Source organism: Staurois parvus, unplaced genomic scaffold (genome assembly GCF_062004578.1).
Source record: "Staurois parvus isolate SC_StPar_1 unplaced genomic scaffold, SC_StPar_1.0 ptg000249l, whole genome shotgun sequence".
NCBI classification, from domain to species: domain Eukaryota; kingdom Metazoa; phylum Chordata; class Amphibia; order Anura; family Ranidae; genus Staurois; species Staurois parvus.
Genome location: NW_028318045.1, coordinates 2,922,501 through 2,944,860, shown reverse-complemented (window position 1 = coordinate 2,944,860; position 22,360 = coordinate 2,922,501). Strand labels below are relative to the sequence as shown.

The following is a 22,360-nucleotide window of genomic DNA, read 5'->3' as shown; positions in this document are numbered from 1 at the left end:
GTGACACTAAAGCTTTGGTTTTTTGCTTTTTTTTTTAAATAACAAACATGTCTATATTTACCTGCTCTGTACAGTGATTTTGCTCAGAGCAGCCCGGATCCTCTTTTCAGGTCCCCTCTGGGTCTCTCCCCTCAAGCTGTGCACCCAGGAAAAGCCGCTTGCCCTGGGGGCACCGCTGCATGCTTGTCCCCGAGCCACTGCTCTATGCGTCCATAAGACACATAGAGCTGCATATCAGCCCCACCCCCCGCTCTCTCCTCACTGGCTCACTGCCTGCGATTGACAGCAATGGGAGTCAATGTGCTCCCATTGCTGTCTCAGTCAAGTAGCAGAAAGAGTCTCTAGACAGCCGAGAACGTTGCTGGATCGGTGGGGGCTTAGGTAACGATTGGGGGGGAGGGGTCTGAGGGGGCCACTGCACACAGAAGATTTTTACCTTCATACAAAGGATACATGAAAGTAAAAAACCTTGAGCCTTTAGAACCATTTTAATTAAAGGTTTGAAGACAAGCAAATCATGGAATAGAATTCAAGTAACACTGTACTTCTCAATGCAGTTCTCAAACAAGAGAAATGTGCATATCTGCCACTAGGGGGAACTACAGGGGAAAGGCTCCAGTTGAGTTTGCCTGTGGGCTCCATCTTGTACCTCCTACAGTTGGGTGATCTTTGGGATACAGTAGATAGTTTCTGTCTGCTCTGGCCTTAATTGACAGGTAAGAGGGTACATTTGTCTGACAAATTAGTTTATCTTTATAACCTTTAAATGATTCCAATTCATGTTCTCCACCATCACAGCATAATGTTTACCTATACACAAACAACAAATGAAATTGTGGCGCAAACAAATGCTAATACACCATCCACATAAGTAAGCCTCTACCCCCCATTGATAAATGTGAAGATACGCTTGTATAACATAGGTAGTTCATAAAATGTTCATAAAAATCCCATAGGAAGGGTGTCACACTTCAGTAGGCAGCTTCACCTGAAACAGGAACAAATCTCTGAAATTACAAAAAGAAACACAAGGGGGTGCCAGCTAAGTGCAGCATCAATTGGTTTATTACGATTAAAAAAGCCAAATGCAAACTCACAGCAATATGAAATCAAATAGCTTATCTGCACCAATGCCATATTGGATGGAAGCCATCGACAGGAAGAGCTGCTTGGGACAGCAAACAGCAAGGAAACCAAGTCCAATGTTCCAGGAAGTGAGAAGAGCCACTGTGGATTGCAGGGCAGGATGTGATGTCATGCTTGGGGTGGGCTTGTTTCTATGGTAATGCATTTCAGAGCTTCTATTGGCTCCTTTCTCAAACCATTGAGAATCATAGACAGCTCTATTTAACAGGGGAAGTGAGTGCGGGTATCCCAGGCTCAGCCAATCACAAATTATAAAAAGAACTGTTGTCATTTGCTATCCTTTCTCTCCACCTTTGCAATGCCTCTTTATTGAGGGAAAAAAACAGGGTTTTTTTCTTCCCCATGGTTTAAAAACCTCCAGAAATTTTACATCTTTGCTCCATGGTCAAATGTTCAGAGTTCCAGAATTCTGCTGCTTTAAGGTACTGATAGCACATGGCTGTTAGTGATAAATTTTAACTAAGACTTTACCAATGTGGTTACTAACCTCACCTAACCTCCAGAATTCAGAGTGCCATTTTTTTAACTCAACAGTTTGGTTTATGATTGTTATTTATTTGTATTTCAGGTCAGTGGGGCATGCCTACCGTAAGTCTGGAAGGAGTGTTTGGTATTTTGGCTGGAGTTGTCTCATCCATGGTGGAGTCAGTGGGTGATTACTATGCTTGTGCTCGTCTTTCGGGGGCACCTCCTCCTCCCAAGCATGCCATCAACAGAGGAATTGGTATAGAAGGCATTGGTTGCCTGCTGGCTGGAGCTTGGGGCACCGGGAATGGCACCACATCATACAGCGAGAACGTTGGTGCTTTGGGAATCACAAGGGTAGGTGTAAGAGACATCACCAAGCCAGATACCAGAGCACAGTAGTAGACATGAAGATGGTCAAATATATTAGGTGATGCCAAATGCTTTCTTGGTTTTATTCAAGAGATACAACAGATCCCATTACTTATTACCATGGTTAACTGCTTCATAATGGGATGTAAAGCTCAGCTCCAGCCAAATGAGTGGAGCATCTGTTAGGGGATTTTTTTGGTGTTGTGCCCTTACTGGGGGAGATTTCCTCTCACTTCCTGTCAAAACAGAAACTGATGGGAAGTCTCTCCAATGAGGACACATTTTAGTGGCTTAAAGAGTTAAAACCTCTGAAAATTGTTTTTTAGTGCCCTCTATACCTAGCTATCCCTGTGACACACGCTAATGTCATTACTTATATAGGTGTCACAATGACAGGAAAATCTCACTAATGTCGTCATGGACTGAAAAAACTGAATAAATGTTGACTCTTCCCCACCAGGTTAGGCATTAAAATGAATCTCAAGCCAAAACTTCTTTTTTTTTTCTTTAGTTTTGGATAAAATGAGGAAGGATAAAAACTCCTGCAGGTTTCTACTGCCATAGAGACTTCTCATGGCTTCTTGTCCTGCTCACGTTTTACCAGACAGGAAGTGAGAAGAATTCTCTAACAGCAGCATGGCCAGAAATAAAAATGGCTTTCCTTAAAAGAGGAGGGGCAAATTGGAATCCGTCAGATTTTTATTTGTCTGTTTCTGCTGCAGATTTTCCTTCACTTTCTGTCTGGTGATAGTGTCGTCATCAGACAGGAAGTGAGGGTTAATTTGTTAAAAAATGGAGATATACCATTTGGGTTGGTTTGATCCGAATCCAATCTTCAAAACTCTGTTTTGTATCTGCACCTACATATCAATAATTAACCACTTGAGGATTTGAACTTCAACAAAATAAATACGGTACGTCTTTAAAAATGTCAACAAAGTTTCTAGGATACAGCTTACGTCCTGCTCCTCTTCCCCTACCACAGTGCCCACTACCACTATTACTGACAATAACCGGGGTTCAAAATGACAGCTGGTAACTTCTTTGTATTACACAGCAGTAGCAGCTATCAAAATGCAGCTGCTTCTGTATAAAATGACATTTGCAGATAGTCTACTACAAGTTTCATTGAGCAATACAGTGTAACAAATGCATTGTTACATTGCATTTACCATTTCACTTGGGTGTAGATCAAAGGTGTGAACTGTTGATCTGCTTATGAAGTCAGTTAACCGCTTTACTGCCACTCTATAGCAGGAATACTACTACAGGGTGGCAGGGGTGCGCAAAATCACGTGTTTATATATATATATATATATATATATATATATATATATGTGATTTTGCATTTCCTGTTAGGGGGCACGCATCCTACCCACACCACTATTTGCAGTCTTGGCTCACAAGCACTGGGTCCTGAGCGGTGATTACTCACCGACACCCGGTGATCGCCGAGTACTACCAACGGGGGGGGGGAGAAAACTGTATGTAAACAATACAGTTCTCTCCCCTGTCAGCTCCAGTACACTGCTTTGTTTGGCTCTGCATAGCATTCGCGTTTGTCAATCACCGGGTCCCGGCCAGTAATTACCCGCCGGCGCCCGGTGATTTCCGAGCATTTCCGATAGGGAGGAGGACTGTTTTGTTTACTAACAGTCTTCCTCCCTTACGGCTCAGGCACACTGCTCTGGATAGCTGTGCAGAGCACAGTCATCCAGAGCAGTGTGCTTACAGTGAAGCACACACCCCTAGTAAAACACTCCCTGCACATAGTTAACCCTTTGATCGCCCCTCATATTAACCCCTTCCTGCCCAGTGCCATTAGTACAGTGTCAGTGCTTTTTTTTTAGCACTGATCACTGTATGGGTGTCAGTGGGGATGTCAGTGACACCAAGTCAGTTCCCCCCCAGTGTCAGAATGTCCTCTGCAGTCCCACTAAAAGTCACTGATCACCACCATTACTAGTAGAAAAAAAATCCCAGTATCTATACCGCCATTTGTAAACACTATAACTTTCACATAAACCAATTAATTTACACGTGTTGGGATTTTTTTTTAGCAAAGACATGTCGCAGAATACATTTTGGCATAAATGTATGATGAAATTTGATTTTTTAAATTTTTTCACTCTACATGTTTAAAAAAAAAGTAAAAAATATTTTTTCTCAAAATTGTCATCTTTCTTTTTTCTAATAGCACAAAAAATAAAAAACCACACACCAGAGCTCAAATACCACTGAAAAAAAGTTAAATTTGTGGGAAAAAAAGGATGTAGATTTCATTTGGATGCAGTGTTGCATGACCGGCAATTGTCAGTTAAAGTAACGCAGCGCCGTGACGCAAAAGATGGCCTGGCCAGGAAGGGGGGGGGGGGGAGGTAAATCCTCAGGAGGGCAAGTGGTTAATAGCAAAAAGTAAATAATATTGGAGGTCTTTTTTTTCATAGCGCAAAAAATTAAAAATCTAGAGGCGATCAAATATCACAGAAAGAAAGCTCTATTCTTGGGAAAATAAATGGACGTAAATTTAATTTGGGTGCAGCGTTGCATGACTGCACAATTGTCAAAGTAACTTGGCGCCGTAATGCAAAAAATGGCCTGGTCAGGAAGGGGGGAAATCCTCTGGAGGGGAAATGGTAAAAAAAAAAAACATTTTTTAAATAAAATGTATTTCTTAACTCCTTATTAACCCTTAGTTAAGCCAAAACAGTTCTAATTAACTCCTTCCTCCCCTTACATTTTTTTTCATTTTTCTTAGGCAATTACAAAGTTATTGCTAAATATACAGGCCCATAGTAGAAGTGTAAAAATTTCTAAAGCGTGGTGCAAACTGTTGGTGCTAAATAAATCCTGTATAATTATAATAATTGTTCTGATCCATAAGGGGGGGCAGACAAGTACATGAAGTGATTGGAATCAAGTTCCAAATGTTCGGTAACTAACTGGCACTACCGGCAAGGTCAGGCTTGCTTTGTAGTCGCCTACCTGCAGGATTTCTTTGAAGTGCTAGTTCTGTGACACTCTAATATTTGTCTCTGTCTTTCAGGTTGGAAGTCGGATGGTCATTATTTTCGGAGGGATAGCGATGCTTCTACTGGGCATGTTTGGTAAAATTGGTGCCATATTTGCCACTATACCGACTCCAGTAATCGGTGGGATGTTCCTGGTGATGTTCGGGGTAATTGCAGCAGTTGGGATGTCCAATTTGCAGGTGAACAGGAAAGACGTATATGGGGGGGGTCATATTTTGCTATAGGGCCAAAAAACTTTATTTCTTCATGTTCTAAATCCTGTGAGGTACAGTATCTAGGAAATTTTTAAAGATTGATTTACATTTGTTGGTGGAGTGACTCTTCTGCACATCTGCGCAAGCACCATAACACTGGAAGAGGGGTGGGATGGGGGATTGGTAGAGCAAATAGAGAGAAGACTGAAGTTCCTCTTTAGTAATACTAAATGATCCTGTGATTAGACAGTATTACGAGTAGCCATAAATTATTGAACTCATCTCTCTGTCACTCTGCTCTCTCTTTCTATCAGCATGACCCTTGCTCGGTAGCACAACTGATTGGCTTCTTGCACAACTTCTCCTTCTCCCAGTTCTGCTGTATAGGAGCTGCAAGAGGGCTGATACCTGGTCAAGTTCAGGTACTTGCACTGCTTGCATTTAAAAGTACATTAAGAGCCCCTTCACACTACAATGCAGTGCAGAAGTTGCCCTTGTGATCTGCTGTTGGGGTCAGTTCAAAGTTAACGACATGCCAAACACAGGTGACATGTGAACGACATGCCAAACACAGATAAAAAATGCATCATGTTTGCCCACACCGGATTGCATGGTACAAAAGTACGATGCAATGCGGTTGCTGTGCGTTTCAAAGTGCAACGCATGTACTACTGGCAGTGCAGTGTGATTTCAACCCATTCAAAATGAATAGGACTGAAATCACACTACACAGAGCTACAGGTGAAATGTACAGGAAAGGCACAGCGTTCCTATATGATTCACATACAGTTTATAGTGTGAATGGGCCCTTATGAATACAGAGCTGCTTTATTTTGTTTTTTTTTATGTCTGACTGGAGATCAACATTAAGAAACGCTTACAAATATGAACATTCTCTGGACCTTGGGCACAATACTTTTGGTACACATGAAGATCTGTTGATTTATTTTTACAGTATGCCGACATGAACTCCTCCAGAAATATATTTATAGCTGGATTTTCCATATTTTGCGGCCTGACCATTCCAAACTGGGTGAACAAAAATGCTGAACTTTTAGAAACTGGTAAGGAACAGAGCTCGGTGAACTGTACCAATTCTGTAGGGTTTTTTTTTTTTAATATGGCCATTAGACTTGTTGTTTTGCTATATGCCATTCATCATTTTACATCCAGTTAAAGTGGGCCTGTCATCAAACGGTATTATTTCATATTAGGTCCATGCATGAAATATGTCAGTGTAACAATTCCGTATTACCCCTCACAAAGATCCCAGTACTCCTCCTTTTAGCGAGCAGGTAAAAAAAAAAAATGATCTCCTTCTGAAAATGGTAGTTCCCTGTCTGTCATCCTGTCCTCAATTCACTGACCCAGACCAAGGGTGAGTAGGGACCTTTACTCTTGTTTTGACTCAGTCACCGAGGGTATTAAAGCCATTGGCTCAGCATGGTAGCCGAGCAGATAGCTTTTCCAAAGGAGGTTCAGCAATGGCAGCCTTTATATATGCTTCTCTTTAGTATAACTTTCCTTTAACTTCACCCCAATATGCAGAACAAGTCAGGGAATGGCTCCTTCCATTGAAGTCTTTCACATAGAGATAGAACTAAGAATATGACTTTCTTTTCTTCCCAGGAATCATTGGGTTAGACCAAGTGATCCTCGTTCTGTTAACTACAGGAATGTTTGTCGGAGGTTCCCTAGGCTTCATACTAGACAACACCATACCAGGTAACCGAGGTTTAGCACTAAAGAAGACCTGTCTATGAATTACAAGATCAGTCCACCCAAAATTGATTTAAAAAAAAAAAAAATAGGCGGAGACTGGTGGGATAAATCAACCACGGGTTAATAGTGGAGACCCCAGGACTGGGATTACCTGGTTTCTATTTACAGCTCTGCATGGTAATTGATTGTATAGGTGGGTGGGCAGAGGATAGTAGGACTCGCAGGAAACATTAAAGTAGCTGGGAGGCATTTGTTTCCTCAGTTGAATCCATTGTAAATTGAAATCTCAGTCCCTTTTAAGCGCATTAAAAAATAGAATTTTGATTGTGGTTTTGCATTTGTGGTTAATTCTTATCACTTTTGAAGAAGATGATGATTTTGAATACATTTAAACCCCTCTCCCTTTGTGTTATACAGATGAGGAGAGGAGGAGGTATTCTGTAGTGCAGCAGAGGAGGAGAGGGGGAGGTATTCTGTAGTGCAGCAGAGGAGAAGTCAGGCAGAGCTGACAACACGGTTTTAGATTTCACTGCTACAGAGGCAGTGTTGTCAGTTAAAAGTTACACTGGATTTGTGGTTGGAACAGTAGGTATATCTTTCTGTACGTGCAGTATTTTTGAGGGATAAAACATGATGAAATGTACATACATTGCAGATATGCACTGCATGTTTTGTGTTTGGTCCATCGCATTAAATGAAAATAAAGTATGAAAATGGATCAAAAGTGTTGTTTAGGTTTGTCCTCCTATTATATGGTTTTTGGTAAATCTAAACCAAAAATCTGCAGATAATTGTATAATGTATGGCCAGCCTTACAAGCTATGGTACCAATCATTGAAAATTGAACACACCTGATCAAACCTGATGTACTGATCTCAGTTCTTGAAACACTAACAAGCCAGGACAGTACAAATACCCCCCAAATGACCCCTTTTTGAAAAGCAGACATTCCAAGGTATTTAGTAAGATGCATGGTGATTTTTTTGAACTTTTAATTTGTTCCCCACAATTCTTTGGAAAATGAAGTAAATAAAATGTGTTTTTTTTCACACAACTGTTATATTAACAGGTTATTTCTCTCACACAGCATATGCATACTTGCAGCTTCACCCCAAAACACATTCTGCTGCTCCTCCTGAGTATAGGGATACCACATGTGTAAGACTTTTCGACAGTCTGGCCACATACAGCGGCCCACCATCCACGTAGCACCTACAGGCGTTCTGGAGGCATAAATTACACATCTCATTTCCTAACTACCCATCACATTTTTGAAGGCCCTGGAGCACCAGGACAATGGAGTTACCCACAAAGTGACCCCATTTTGGAAATCAAACACCCCAATGTATATTCTACGAGGCATAATGAGTCTTTTGAACATGTCATTTGTTTCCACAAGTTTTCAGAAAATGTGGAAAGAAAATTAAAATATATATATATTTTTTTACACAAAGTTGCCCATTTATAAGATATTTCTAACACATAGCATGTACATGCCAAAAATTACACCTCAAAATACATTCTGCTACTCCTGAGTATGGGGATATCACATGTGTAAGACTTTTCCACAGCCTGGCCACATACAGAGGCCCAACATCCAAGTAGGACCTACAGGCATTCTGTAAGCATAAATTACACATCTCAATTCCTGACTACCTATCACAATTTTGCAGGCCCTGGAGCACCAGGAGAATGGAATTACCCTTGGATGCCTGCCTAACTTCTGGGAGTTCTGCGCTGCTTGCACTTGCCACTGCGCTACTGGTGGACACCGGCTCCTCCTCAGATCTCCTGAACTCCTCTTTGTTTGAACTCTCTCCTCCTCAGAATCTGTTGCTGACCCACTGCTTTCAATTGGCTCATACTCAGAATCTGAGTCTGACAAAGAGAGTTCCCCGCTACTCTCGTCCGTCATACTCAGTATCTGAAAAGCCTCCTCGCTGGTGTATAATTTTTTATACATTTTGATGTTCACTGGTACAGATGTTGATTTGACACTGGTACACTGTGACAGATACTGTGCACTGGTAAACTGTGACAAATGTGGATTTGACCCTGGTAGGCCACGGCAGATGTTGATCACTGGTACAGAAGTGGATGAGCACTGGTGCACTGTGACAGATGCAGATCACTGGTGCAGATGTGAATTTTACACTGGTACACCATGACAGATGTGGATCACTGGGACAGATGTGGATGACCACCAGTACACCGTGATGAATGTGGATCACTGATACTGTGTGACAGATGTTGATCACTGGCAAGGTGACAGATCTCGATCACTGGTACGGTGACAGATGTGGATCACGGGTACTGTGACGAATGTAGATCATGGGTACTGTGACAGATGTAAATCACGTGTACTGTGACAGAAGTGGTTCATGATTGCTGTGACAGATGTGGCTCACGGGTACTGTGACAGATGGGGCTCACGGGTACTGTGACAGATGGGGCTCACGGGTACTGTGACAGAAGTGGCTCACGATTACTGTGACAGATGTGACTCACAGTTACTGTGACAGAAGTGGCTCACGATTACTGTGACAGATGTGACTCACAGTTACTGTGACAGAAGTGGCTAAGGATTACTGTGACAGATGTGGCTCACGGTTACTGTGACAGATGTGGCTCACACTTACTGTGACAGAAGTGGCTCACACTTACTGTGACAGAAGTGGCTCACGGGTACTGTGACAGATGTGGCTCACGGGTACTGTGACAGATGTGGCTCACGATTACTGTGACAGAAGTGGCTCACGATTACTGTGACAGATGTGACTCACGGTTACTGTGACAGATGTGGCTCACGGGTACTGTGACAGATGTGGCTCACGGGTACTGTGACAAATGTGGATCATGGATACTGTGACAGATGTGGATCACAGATATGGATCATGGGTAATGTGACAGATGTGGATCACTGGTACTGTGACAGGGTGATGTGTGGGGGATGTGCTTGTGTGTACTTGCTGATCGGCTCTGCTTCTCCTCACTCACAGGCTCTGTGTGAGGAGAGGCAGAGCCAATCAACTGAATGGCGGCTTTGTTGACATCACATGACGGCTGTGATTGGACACAGCCATCATGTGATCAGAAGGGCCAATCATAGGGCCATTCTGCCCGAGCGGTGTTGCGCTGCACGCCGAGAGCATGCAGCTATGCGGCCAAGAGTCCATGCTTGTGCGCATGTTCTGAAGGACGTTCCTGAAAGTCCACTCAGAATGGCAAAGCTCGCACCTGACCATTTATGTGCAGTGGCCAGGTGGGAAGCGGTTAAAGCAGAATTGTTATCCTCACCTTGCTGGATTCTTCTGGCCTAGCTGCGCAGGTTCAGCCTCTCCTGTGGCAACTTTCCCTCCGTACAGGTTGTAAAGTTCCTATAAAAGGGAGGCCTCCCCCTTATCCAGGTACTGGGGTGCAGGATGCTGGTCTCTAGGGATTACACAAGTGTCATCCTGATCTTAATGACTCCATGCATGGACATTTATTGGACGTCCTGCTGGCTAGGAGGCGTTCATGTGGTAAGGCGCACCACATGCTGCACAAGACCATAGTAATCAGCTGCTGCTATACTGTGAAGAGTTGCCTACAGGTATATGTTGTTATCTTGCACTGCCAAAGCAGGCACTGCACATGTGAATCTTTGCTGGCTTGTTGTTCACAGTTCTGTCTGTTTTGTCAATACCTCACAGGTTGTGGTTTGTTTGTGCAGTACTACCAATACATAGGCTGATAGTACAGGTGTTTGCCGTTGCAGAGTTGAGTCTATCCCATTAACCCAATAGCACCTGGCTCTGCAGGTTTGGCTACAGTCAGGTCCATAAATATTGGGACATCAACACAATTCTAACAGTTTTGGCTCTATACACCACCACAATGGATTTGAAATGAAACAAACAAGATGTGCTTTAACTGCAGACTGTCAGATTTAATTTGAGGGTATTTACATCCAAATCAGGTGAACGGTGTAGGAATTACAAAAGTTGGCATATGTGCCTCCCACTTGTTAAGGGACCAAAAGTAATGGGACAGAATAATAATCATAAATCAAACTTTCGCTTTTTAATACTTGGTTGCAAATCCTTTGCAGTCAATTACAGCCTGAAGTCTGGAATGCATAGACATCACCAGACGCTGGGTTTCATCCCTGGGGATGCTCTGCCAGGCCTCTACTGCAACTGTCTTCAGTTCCTGCTTGTTCTTGGGGCATTTTCCCTTCAGTTTTGTCTTCAGCAAGTGAAATGCATGCTCAGTCGGATTCAGGTCAGGTGATTGACTTGGCCATTGCATAACATTCCACTTCTTTCCCTTAAAAAAACTCTTTGGTTGCTTTTACAGTATGCTTTGGGTCACTGTCCATCTGCACTGTGAAGCGGCGTCCAATGAGTTCTGAAGCATTTGGCTGAATATGAGCAGATAATATTGCCCAAAACACTTCAGAATTCATCCTGCTGCTTTTGTCAGCAGTCACAACATCAATAAATACAAGAGAAGCAGTTCCATTGGCAGCCATACATGCCCACGCCATGACACTACCACCACCATGCTTCACTGATGAGGTGGTATGCTTAGGATCATGAGCAGTTCCTTTCCTTCTCCATACTCTTCTCTTCCCATCACTCTGGTACAAGTTGATCTTGGTCTCATCTGTCCATAGGATGTTGTTCCAGAACTGTGAAGGCTTTTTTAATTGTCGTTTGGCAAACTCTAATCTGGCCTTCCTGTTTTTGAGGCTCACCAATGGTTTACATCTTGTGGTGAACCCTCTGTATTCACTCTGGTGAAGTCTTCTCTTGATTATTGACTTTAACACACATACACCTACCTCCTGGAGAGTGTTCTTGATCTGGCCAACTGTTGTGAAGGGTGTTTTCTTCACCAGGGAAAGAATTCTTCAGTCATCCACCACAGTTTTTTTCCGTGGTCTTCCGGGTCTTTTGGTGTTGCTGAGCTCACCGATGCGTTCCTTCTTTTTAAAGAACGTTCCAAACAGTTGTTTTGGCCACACCTAATGTTTTTGCTATCTCTCTGATGGATTTGTTTTTTCAGGCTAAAGATGTCTTGCTTCACTGATAGTGACAACTCTTTGGATCTCATCTTGAGAGTTGACAGCAACAGATTCCAAATGCAAATAGCACACTTGTAATTAAGTCTGGACCTTTTATCTGCTCATTGTAATTGGTATGAGGGAATAACACACACCTGGCCATGTAATAGCTGAGAAGCCAATTGTCCCATTACTTTTGGTCCCTTAACAAGTGGGAGGCACATATGCAAACTGTTGTAATTCCTACACCGTTCACCTGATTTGGATGTAAATACCTTTAAATTAAAGCTGACAGTCTTCAGTTAAAGCACATCTTGTTCGTTTCATTTCAAATCCATTGTGGTGGTGTATAGAGCCAAAAATGTTAGAATTGTGTCGAGGTCCCAATATTTATGGACCTGACTGTATGTATTAATGCTCTAATGCTTGTTTTGTTCTAGTAACCTCTGCAGTACTTTTTCCTGGTGTAGATTAACCAGTCAGTGCTAATTATAGGGTGTCTATTAATCCTTCATTGCTATGCCTGTGATACATTAACTCTTAATTACGAATGATTGCTATGCGCTAACATGTCAGTTCTAATGCCTGAGTAAATTTCAGTGCTCTGCTTAGTTTGCATTGCCTTAAGTACTTTTTTTGTTCGACATCAGTCTACAATTACTCTGATGTGTCAAACCTTGCGTAAACGTGCATGGAGGTTTATTTGCTGCTAGTAGTTTAGGGCCCCTTGGGCGCTATGACTGGCTGGGGGCAGCTTATTGGCTGAGGCTCTTGAGTTGCTGCAGGTGGTTGTGGACAGTTCCTTTTGCTATGGGGAGTGGGCTTTGACCCTTCAATGTTCTGCAGGTGGATGTGTAGATTACCATTGGTAATGTACAATTGAGTACCGTCCGTGATAATTTTAGCATACAATATTCAGGGTTGTGGCTACAATCACCACAAGCACTTATGATATATGAATGCTAATATCTTAGCCAGTACTTCCATGTATTCATTATACCTACAGTCCTTGCTCCCCTATGAGCCAGGAACCATGAGCTTACCTAGAGACCAGCCCTGATCATTATAGTGAAGCTCCAGTTAAAATGTAAAAAAAAATAAGTCAGCAAGTACAAAAACTGTAGCTGCTGACATTTAAAAAAACAGACACTCGCCTCCCCCTGGATCCAGCGGTGTCCTTACCGCAACCAGTTTCTCCCGGTCCTCTCACCCCAGCGCTGGCATCTTAATTGTGGGCACCCACACTTATGATTTTGCCTCTGTTCAAATGCACTGGGTGGATCTATAGTTGCTGATGGTCAGGCACTAAGCTAATCAAACAGCTAAGTTTCTTTAAAGGGTAACTCTGCCTCAGAAGCAGCTGGCTAAGGAGTCTTCATCCAACTGGGCAGATGTGTCTTCCTGCTAGCAGAGGACACAATATCCTCCCTGTAAAGCCCACCTTTACTTCAGAGGCAGTTGGCCAAGGAATCTTCATCATACTAGCCAGATGTGCCATTTTGCCAATGGATGAAGCAATATCCTTGCAGATGCCTTGGAACAGTACAATGGAAATGAAGAAAGTCTATACTACATTGGGTAGTGTTCTTTCGTCTGTGTTGGAGCTCACTTCAGTAGCCAAGGCTATTTGGATCTCGGCAGACAAGAGGAAGGCAAAACTTTGGCCAGTAATGAAGTCTCTGTATGTTAACTAAGGCCTCCACCAGAGGCTGAAAGGCATCCATATTTTACAATGGAATTGATTCCTTTTCTGTCTTGATAAAGAAAGCAATTATTTTAATCTCAAGCTACTTTGGGGCTGGCTCTTACTCCTTCAATTAAGTCTCGCTGCTCTTTGATCCCTCAGTAAAGTTAAATAGCCAGTGATGCAGTACATTCACAATAGATGCAATATGCTATTCCTCTAGAACCAAGTAGTATTCCTTTATGGCCAGTCAAGCCTTATGGTTTAAACGCACAGACTGCACATACCTCCTCTTCTAAATCCAATTGGTAACTGTTCAATTTGGATTCAGTGATCTCTAATATTGGGGAATAATCCCTTATGTTAGTTGCCAATGGCAGAGGGTAGGCTACAGGCGAGGAAACAAAGATTTGTTGAGAATGTACACCTGAGAAGAGAATGAAAGAATCCATAATCCTATTTCTTTATTTAAATCCAAGTCTGCTCCTCCCTAGGAGCAGCAAAGTTCTTCACCCAAACTTGCCCAGTAGGTATTGGATTGCAAGAATCTATGTAAAATGTAGGCAGAGTAGGCTCAGGATCTGTGGGTCCTCTACAATAAAAAGTCATTAGAATGTCCCCTCCTTCAACTCACTTCATTCCCACTATGGTTCCTTAGAACAATCAAAGCTTTGATCAAATGCTGCCAAATCTTATTTCAACAGTGAGCCATCTGTCCAGAGATGTTATGGACTGTAATCTACATTGTCCTAAGTTGAAAGCAAACTTAAACATGAAGCAGAAAGAAGGATCAAGGTCCAAAAACTTCAGATGGAGTTGTTGCAGTCAATCACTCAAGCCCTCAGATAAGGCAGCTGTAAGTTGTCTCCTAACAGATGTGTATATACACATTTCTGCACATCTAGGCTTCTGTACATATCTTCGCTTGGCTGTTCAAGCGTTTCATTTCAAGTTCATTTGACAGCCTTTGGCCTTTCCACATACCCAAAACATTTTTCAGAACATTACATCGAGTAGTGGCTATCTTGCGTGAGCAAGGGCTACAGGGGTTCCTTATTTGGACAACAGCCTACTAATGGCTCAACGTTTTCCAGGTCCTGGCAAAATTCTGATTCAGATTTGATCAAATTTACTAATCTCATTACAATAATTATATTCCTGAAAGCAGTCCTGGACACTCAGAATACTGTAGGATTGCCCTCAGAAAAGGTGACAGTATTAGTCATAGCTCTATTCCATCTGTTTATTTTTCTACCATTTTGAGACCATGGCATGCAGTCAGCAGTAATCCATGTGGTCTGTTGGACTCACTGGAAGGTTGAGAACTTTATAATCAGGTTTTCTAAAGTAATGGAGGATTTGCTTCCTGCAAAACTGTGACCCCCACAGATCAGACGTATAGTATTGGCTAACGCTAGTTTATCATCAGCTCCCTGGCATACCGATCATTACAATCTATTCACTTTGTTGGCTATTCACCTTAATGACCTTCTAGTCCAAGGTCAATAACATATGCCAATGGAGGACAAAGTGTCCAACATCAGAGTTTCAGTGACTCCCAAGCATTGAATTAATTTTGGCAACACAGCCTAGAGAGCCTCAGTTATGCTCTAAACAGACAGCAAATTGTAATGTCTCATCTTCGCTGTCAGGAAGGAATGCAAGATTATTCAGTTCTTGTCTGTATCTCCGATTCAGATTTGACAACAGTAGAACCTGTCTCATCTCATCAATCTGTGTTCTGGCTTCCAGAAGCTCCTGTTAGACACTGAAAGATACAAAGCCTTGGATGTCAAGGGTTGGTCTCTAACCAACAAGCAGTTCAATGGATCTTCAACAAATAAGGTTATCAGGATCTCAACCTGACAAGTAACCTCTATTGTCATGAATGGCAGTTGGTTCTAGCAAGAGTGGGCTTCCCAGAGATGGAAGCAGTGGAACTACCAACATCCAGTTGGATGCAGGTTAAAATATCAGACTTAGTGGCCTCCAGGCTCATCAGGATCTGCAGTCGTCCAGTTATAATTAAGACAATTTCCTGATGGCCTTGCAGACCGTGGTATGCTCAAGAACAGTCTCTGGTCTGGGAACCTCCTATTCTCCTGCCAAGATACCAGACCTTTCAAAACATGGCTAAGTGTATCATCTAAATTCCACCAAATTATATCTAGCTGCTGGGAAACCAAGAGGTGAAGGCTCACTTTGGGGGTCTCACCTTCAGCGTTTAAAATTCTGCAAGGTTTCCATATTCTAGTATACATGAAGTTTGTAGCAGGTGCCTTGGCTCCAACAGCATTTCAAAGGATTGAATCTTCTGTTCCCTGCTGTAAAAATTACGTTTTTTCTGCAAGTAAACCTAGATCCAGGATTAAGTGGTATTCAAGTCTTGGTCATATCCTCATTTTGTGGAATCTAGTGGCCATTGCATATCTTGGTAAACCAATTCTGAAAGGCCTGTGTAGATTGTTCTTTCCCCTTGGGAATTGCAGTGCAAATAGTTCTGGACATGTTGTCTCGCTCTCCATTCTTCTGAATAAGACGTCCTCAATATGACCAGTAACACTGATGCAATATTTCTTACAGCTACCATGTCTGGAAGAAGGATCTGACAGCCAAGTTCAAGCTGTAAACTACCCTATTGCTACCATTATCAAACAGAATAGCTCTAGTCTCTTCTTCAGCACCATACAAAGGTCTGCAAATCTTTGCATCTGGGTCAGGACATTGACCTTCCAGCATGTCCAAACTGAAATGTCTCCACATACAATGTAAGTGGACTCGATGTTCAAGAAACACATGGAGGTGACCATTCTTTTAGAAGGTCATACAATGGGCTTTTCAGGCTCAGAAGAGAACTTTCATTGTCAACTAGGGCAGTTGCATTGTCACTGGTCAAGGTAGTCTGATGGGTTTAAATGGCAAAGATGAATCCATCAATTAAGTGCAGTGCCCATTTTACGAGACGGATTGTGCACATATGGGCAGAATCAAGAGCTCCAGAATTATTCTGCTGGACAGCAACCAGGTTCATGTATTACAAACCATTTTAAGTCCATTACAAAGTTGGTCAAGCAACATTGACAACGGGAGTTTGGTTTCAGTTCTAAATGAATGATTAAAATGCTACAGCTTTATCCTCCCTTGTTTATGTTTAGCATGCTACATCCCATTCTTGGATGCTGCCTGTAGAATTTTCTGAGACATATAATACTTCTTTAATTATTAGCAATATTGTCTATAGACACTAAAGAGCTGTTGAAGTAAAAAATAAGTGTGATTTTATTTTATCACACAATGGCTTAAAACAATGTAAAGCGTCTCATGAACAGTTCCAGGTATATAAACCAGAAATATCAAAGCAGAAGTTTAAAGATATGTCATCCTTATGTCCATTGTCTCATGTACTTCTTCCATGTTCTGTTTGTCCTTCAATCTTTCCAGAAGTAGACAGTGAGTATTATCATATTTATTCTATTTTGGTTACTCCATGACATTCTACACTAGAGTCTTCTAATCAGCTATGCCCTATTATAGAATACTTAGCTCCCAGCTGGTTAGCTAGCCCAGCTTATAACTGAAGAAATTAACACTATCACTGGTTCAAGGCCATTCACACATTTTAATATTATGATTAATCATAAAAACCAAATATTTTGCAATCTTTCCATCAATATAAGTGCCGAAATATGAATTTGAGATAATATTTATCACTGCCATGCTTGTGTCAGGAAAACGGAAAATTGTATACTTACCTTATGGTAAGTTTCCTTTCCTGATACATAAGCATGACAGAATTCAGGTCCCTCCCTAAGAAAAATGCTGCCGTTGGAAAGGTGACTCATTTATATAGTATAACCAGTCCTGGGATTGGGCAGGGGGCAGAGTCCATACCCATGCAGGAATCAGGAAAGGAAAATTAACGTCAGCTGAGTACACAATTTGCCATGATTTCATTTGGAAATAACTTTGCCATATTTTGTTAGATACATAAATTTAGTGTTATAATAACCAGTTGCCACCTGCCCTATGGCATCCTCCCACACATGCACAGATTGCGCTCCTGCAGAGCGGCGCAGCAGCCCGATCTGTCACCAGCCGTGTACCTAGGACACAGCTGATGACAGATCTGAGTATCGGCCCCGTTGCAGGTACCATGTGACCTTTCACAGCAGGTCACATGACAGTTGTATACAATGGATGGCTTCATTCATGCCATCCATTGTATACTAGTGTCTAGCTGTGAATGGTCACAGCTAATCACATGCACATGTCATGATTAACTGTGGCCAAATCACAGCTAAGCACAAAAAAAAAAAAAAAACCCTGAATGAATCGGTCATTCAGGTAAATACTTGCTTATAGCAAAATAATTCTTTACTATAAGCAAATTGTGTAAAAAAAAAAAATACTGATCACTTCCCCAAAGTAGTACAATGTTACTATGGTAACATTGTACTACTTTGGTCATAGTAAAATATGAAAAAAGAGAATTTAATAAATAAATAAAAAAATATATATATATATATATTTTTTTTCTTACTGTCACCAGTCAGTGTCCCTGATCACCGCCATGCCAGTTATATGATGACGCTGTACTGCACTGGTGACAATATGTTAAAAAAAAAAAATAGTGAAACTAATTTTAATTTAATTTTCCAAAAAATTGACAAAAGAAATACAACTTCAAAAAACTCACCATTCCTCTTATGAAGTACGTCGGACTGTCTACTTTGCAAAAAGGGGTCATTTAGGGGATATCTGTACTGTTCTGACATTCTTGGACCTCAAGAAATTAGATTGGCTGTCAGTACTTCAGGATTGATCAATATTCAGATCTATACCATAGTTTGTGAACTCTATAACTTTTCTACAAACTAAATAATACATCCTAATTTGGGTTATTTTCACCAAAGACATGTAACAGAATACATCTTGGCCTAAATTTATGAAGAACAATTATTTATTTGCAAACGTTTATAACAGAAACAAAGAAATTTTTTTCAAAATTTCTGGTCTTTTTTTGTTAATTTAGCAAAAAATAAAAACCCCAGTGGTGATTAAATACCACCAAAAGAAAGCTCTAGTTGTGTGAAGAAAATGATAAAATTTTAGTTTGGGTACTATGTTGTATGACCGCGCAATTATCATTCAAAGTGTGAGAGCGCTGAAAACTGGCCTGGGCAGGAAGGTGTAAAATTGCCTGGTATTGAATTGGTTAAACAGGACAAATTACAAAATAAAACTGGCGCTTTTGCAGTAGATATTAGCTGTTTGTTTGAATAGCCATAAATCTGGCCATTTTTCACGGATTTATTTTTTTGTTTTTCCTAACCTGTGTAGGTACAAAGGAAGAGCGTGGAGTCACTGCTTGGAAAGAGGTTAACGGTGAAATAGACGCGGAGTGCTGCGACGTGAACAACGTCTATGACCTTCCCTTTGGCATTGGAAAAAAATGTTGTACCTGCTCCTGGCTGCGATATGTCCCATTCTGTCCAAAACCCAGAGACCTGCCTTTTGTGATTAATGAGAACAGTGACTTGAACAGCTACATGGAGACAAAGCACTGAGCGTCGACGTACAATGTGTCTTGCAGGTCAAGGACATTGCCAAACTAATGTATGCTGGAAACTCCTTTCACTGCCACAACAGATGGGAAACAAAATGTCATAGAAATAAAAATTCCAGACTATTTAAATCAGATATATTTAACTTATATACTGTACGTGACTACTGAAAACCTCCACACATTTGAACTGTGCTTTGTTTAACCTAACCGTGATCCTCCCTTATGTTAAAATGTCCACCTGATGCACACTAGCTGAAATTTCAAACCAGATGGCATGCTTGCTGAAAAAAGGGGAAAGCCCAGTTCTGGGCACTATCCTTTTAATACATAAAGTGCTCAGTAAGTGTTTACCTTGGCTTTTTAATAATTGAATGTCTGATTACTTGGCTTAAAGAGTTCTTTTAGATCAGGGGTAGGCAACCTTAAAGAGCTGGAGATCTACCTGAACAGGGGAGAAGTCAGAGATCACCGGGCAGTGTTACCTCCTCACACCTGATTTAACCCTTTAATTGCCAAACTATGTTGCAATAGTGTGCATTGCAATCATGGGTTTAAATCAGGGGGGGGTGAGGACGCAACATATCGCCTCCTCACCACCTGTCAAACACACACGGATCGCTTTTCAGAGGAGCAGCAGTTCCTGCTTCATTTGTGAATGAGCCCTTAGTTTCATGCAGTAGCAGCACCCTTAGGGCTCATTCACACAAAGTTGGGAGGTGTTAAAACCCTGCAATTTAATCAGTTTTACCACCCCCAATTCCTACCCCCTTTTAGCTGCTGAGGCAACAGCCAAAAGGTGTACACATGCCACACAAGGAATTAAACCCCGTTGCTTTTGGTGGGTGCTACTGCCTGCCAATCACAACCTGTTCAAGTAAATGGAGCCACTCTGCAAGTGTCCTGCAACTGCATGCTTCTGCAGGGTCCAAGGGATTAAAGCAGGTGGTAGGAAAGCAACACAATGCTGCCTGTTTTAACTCCTTGTTTGCCTTACAGCACAAAGTTGACTCGCACTTGCAGAGCGGCCTCATTCACTTTAATGGGTCATGCTTTGCAGATGCTACACTCACCAACCATGACAGGGCATAAAACTGCTGCTACAACATGTGTACACCCCTGGCCACTGCAGCTAAAAGGGTGCAGTAAAACAGGTCTTAATCTTGGGGGGGGTTACCACCCCCAAACTGAAAATGTAAATAAACCCTTAGCATTTGCAACTTTTATAAAACTGCTGCCTGTCCTGTTTTTGCAAATTTGAGTTCAATACCTCTGTATAATATACCTTAGTTATTGTGTCTCTCGATAACATACTACAAGCCTAAAATACTAAACACATAATTTAAAAGGCTGTAGAGCTGTGGCCTAACAACATATCTGACAGGGCATATTTATTTACTTACACTATCTTTATGAGTATGTTGTCCCACAAGCATACACATCTAATTATGATATAATTGCATGCAATCTGTTAACCAACAATAGACAATATAATAGAAAGATCATAGACTAAAGCTGCCAGTTCAACTATAAAGAACTACTTTAAAGCACAGTGCTCCAGACTTTAGCATGATTGTGTCAAATGTCACTGTGCAGATAATTTTAATAAGATATTTTTTGGAAAAACCCCTCCCTAGTGTACCTAAAGCTCAGACAACACATTACATACTAGTAAATATTAATATTAGTAAATATGATAGTAAATAGTTTCATATATTGCTTGACTCCTGGGCAGCAAGCCATAGACTATACTATATTCTTTCCTTCCACTATGGGTGGAAGGAAAGAAAAAAATTGCTGGATTCCTCCATCAACAGTCCGGGTTGATGGGGGAATCCCTCCCGCAGTGCTATTGTGTCCCTCCCACAATGCTATTGAAGCTCCTGGCTGATATATGCTGATATTCAATTTAGATGCCAAAATGCCAAGCATCATAGATATGTCAGCTGGATGGTTGTATGCAAATATCCAAACCTGAATGGAAGACACCACTTCAGTGCGCTGTGATCGGTATTTTAACCTCCTAAGGGGAACGTCGCACACAGTAATATGTAGAATGTAGTTTATCCATCCAGAGCAAATAGTCGAATATGCAAAGGAGTTGCCTTTTTTAGGAGCCAAAATGCACTGCCAAGATCTAAAGAACTATAAACTGTATGTCACAAATATCTCTGAGCAGTCTCAAGAAATCCAGACACAATAATGAAACCTGGCATTGTGCTTAGCTCAGCTCTATTGTTTTGTGTAGACAGTTCTGGATAAAAAGTTTGTCCAAACCAATATCAACCAGAATGGACAAGGCTAGGTCAACTCTAGGATAAATTGTATGATCTGGAGTGCAAACATCCACTTGCAGAATGATCAAACAAGGGGGATCATACTGAGTCCTTCACTTATCTGCATGCATAAACAATAGAAATACTAGTTTTTAATGAGTCCTGTCACAAGCTGTGGGGATACTGAGAATAGCTCAGATACACAAACTAGGTGTTCCATTGACACATTTAGCAGCTTTTTAGGAGGTGCTCTTAAGAAAGATTTTTTTTTTTTTAAATAGGCACACTATTTTTTTTTTAAATACTTTACTAGTTCTCTAAGCTTTGTTGAGCTGGTGTTGCTTATCCACTCCCCTTACTCTGCTATTTCATCACAAACCATATCCCAAAACATCATCACTGTGCACCAAAAAGAGCGAGGCACAACCTTCAGACTCCATTCAGCCAAAATTGCAGCTCCCTGCTGTACATAGTAAAACAGCTCAACTAATCTTAAAGTGATATTTAACCCAGAAGCAACCATTATATTGTAGCTTACCAATTCTTAGAAGAAAGCAAGCCTAGAAAAGAAAAATGTACGCAGCCATAATATTTATTTTCATCTGGTGATCCAGCCAGCAAACCTGTATTTCACAAGCACAAGTTCACCAGCAGGATATATCAGTTTACATAGATGAGACAAACAATTTAACACTGGCAGGGGTGTATAAAATGATCAGCTTTTATTTATTCATGTAAAACCTTTATAATCAGTTACCGTATTTTTTTTGAATAGTTGCAGTGTGATCTGGAGTTTGGCTTCAATTTGTTAATGTATTTAAATCTGTTAATACATAACACTCCCCTCCCCCAGACTGCC

General features: G+C 41.4%; 1 protein-coding gene across 3 annotated transcripts in view; it reads left to right on the top strand.

Moving 5' to 3' along the window:
* LOC149459701 (solute carrier family 23 member 1-like) overlaps positions 1 to 19,578 on the top strand; it is a 71,226-nt gene extending 51,648 nt beyond the window's left edge. For 2 of the 3 annotated variants that reach the window (XM_089680662.1, XM_089680664.1), the window contains 6 exons: positions 1,715 to 1,968; positions 5,030 to 5,194; positions 5,524 to 5,631; positions 6,165 to 6,273; positions 6,839 to 6,934; positions 19,003 to 19,578. In XM_089680662.1, coding sequence (XP_089536788.1) covers positions 1,715 to 1,968; positions 5,030 to 5,194; positions 5,524 to 5,631; positions 6,165 to 6,273; positions 6,839 to 6,934; positions 19,003 to 19,229 — 959 coding nt within the window. In that variant the 3' untranslated portion in view covers positions 19,230 to 19,578. The remainder of the gene's footprint in view (positions 1 to 1,714; positions 1,969 to 5,029; positions 5,195 to 5,523; positions 5,632 to 6,164; positions 6,274 to 6,838; positions 6,935 to 19,002) is intronic. The other variant, XM_089680663.1, reaches the window with a different exon arrangement.
* Positions 19,579 to 22,360: the final 2,782 nt, after the last annotated feature.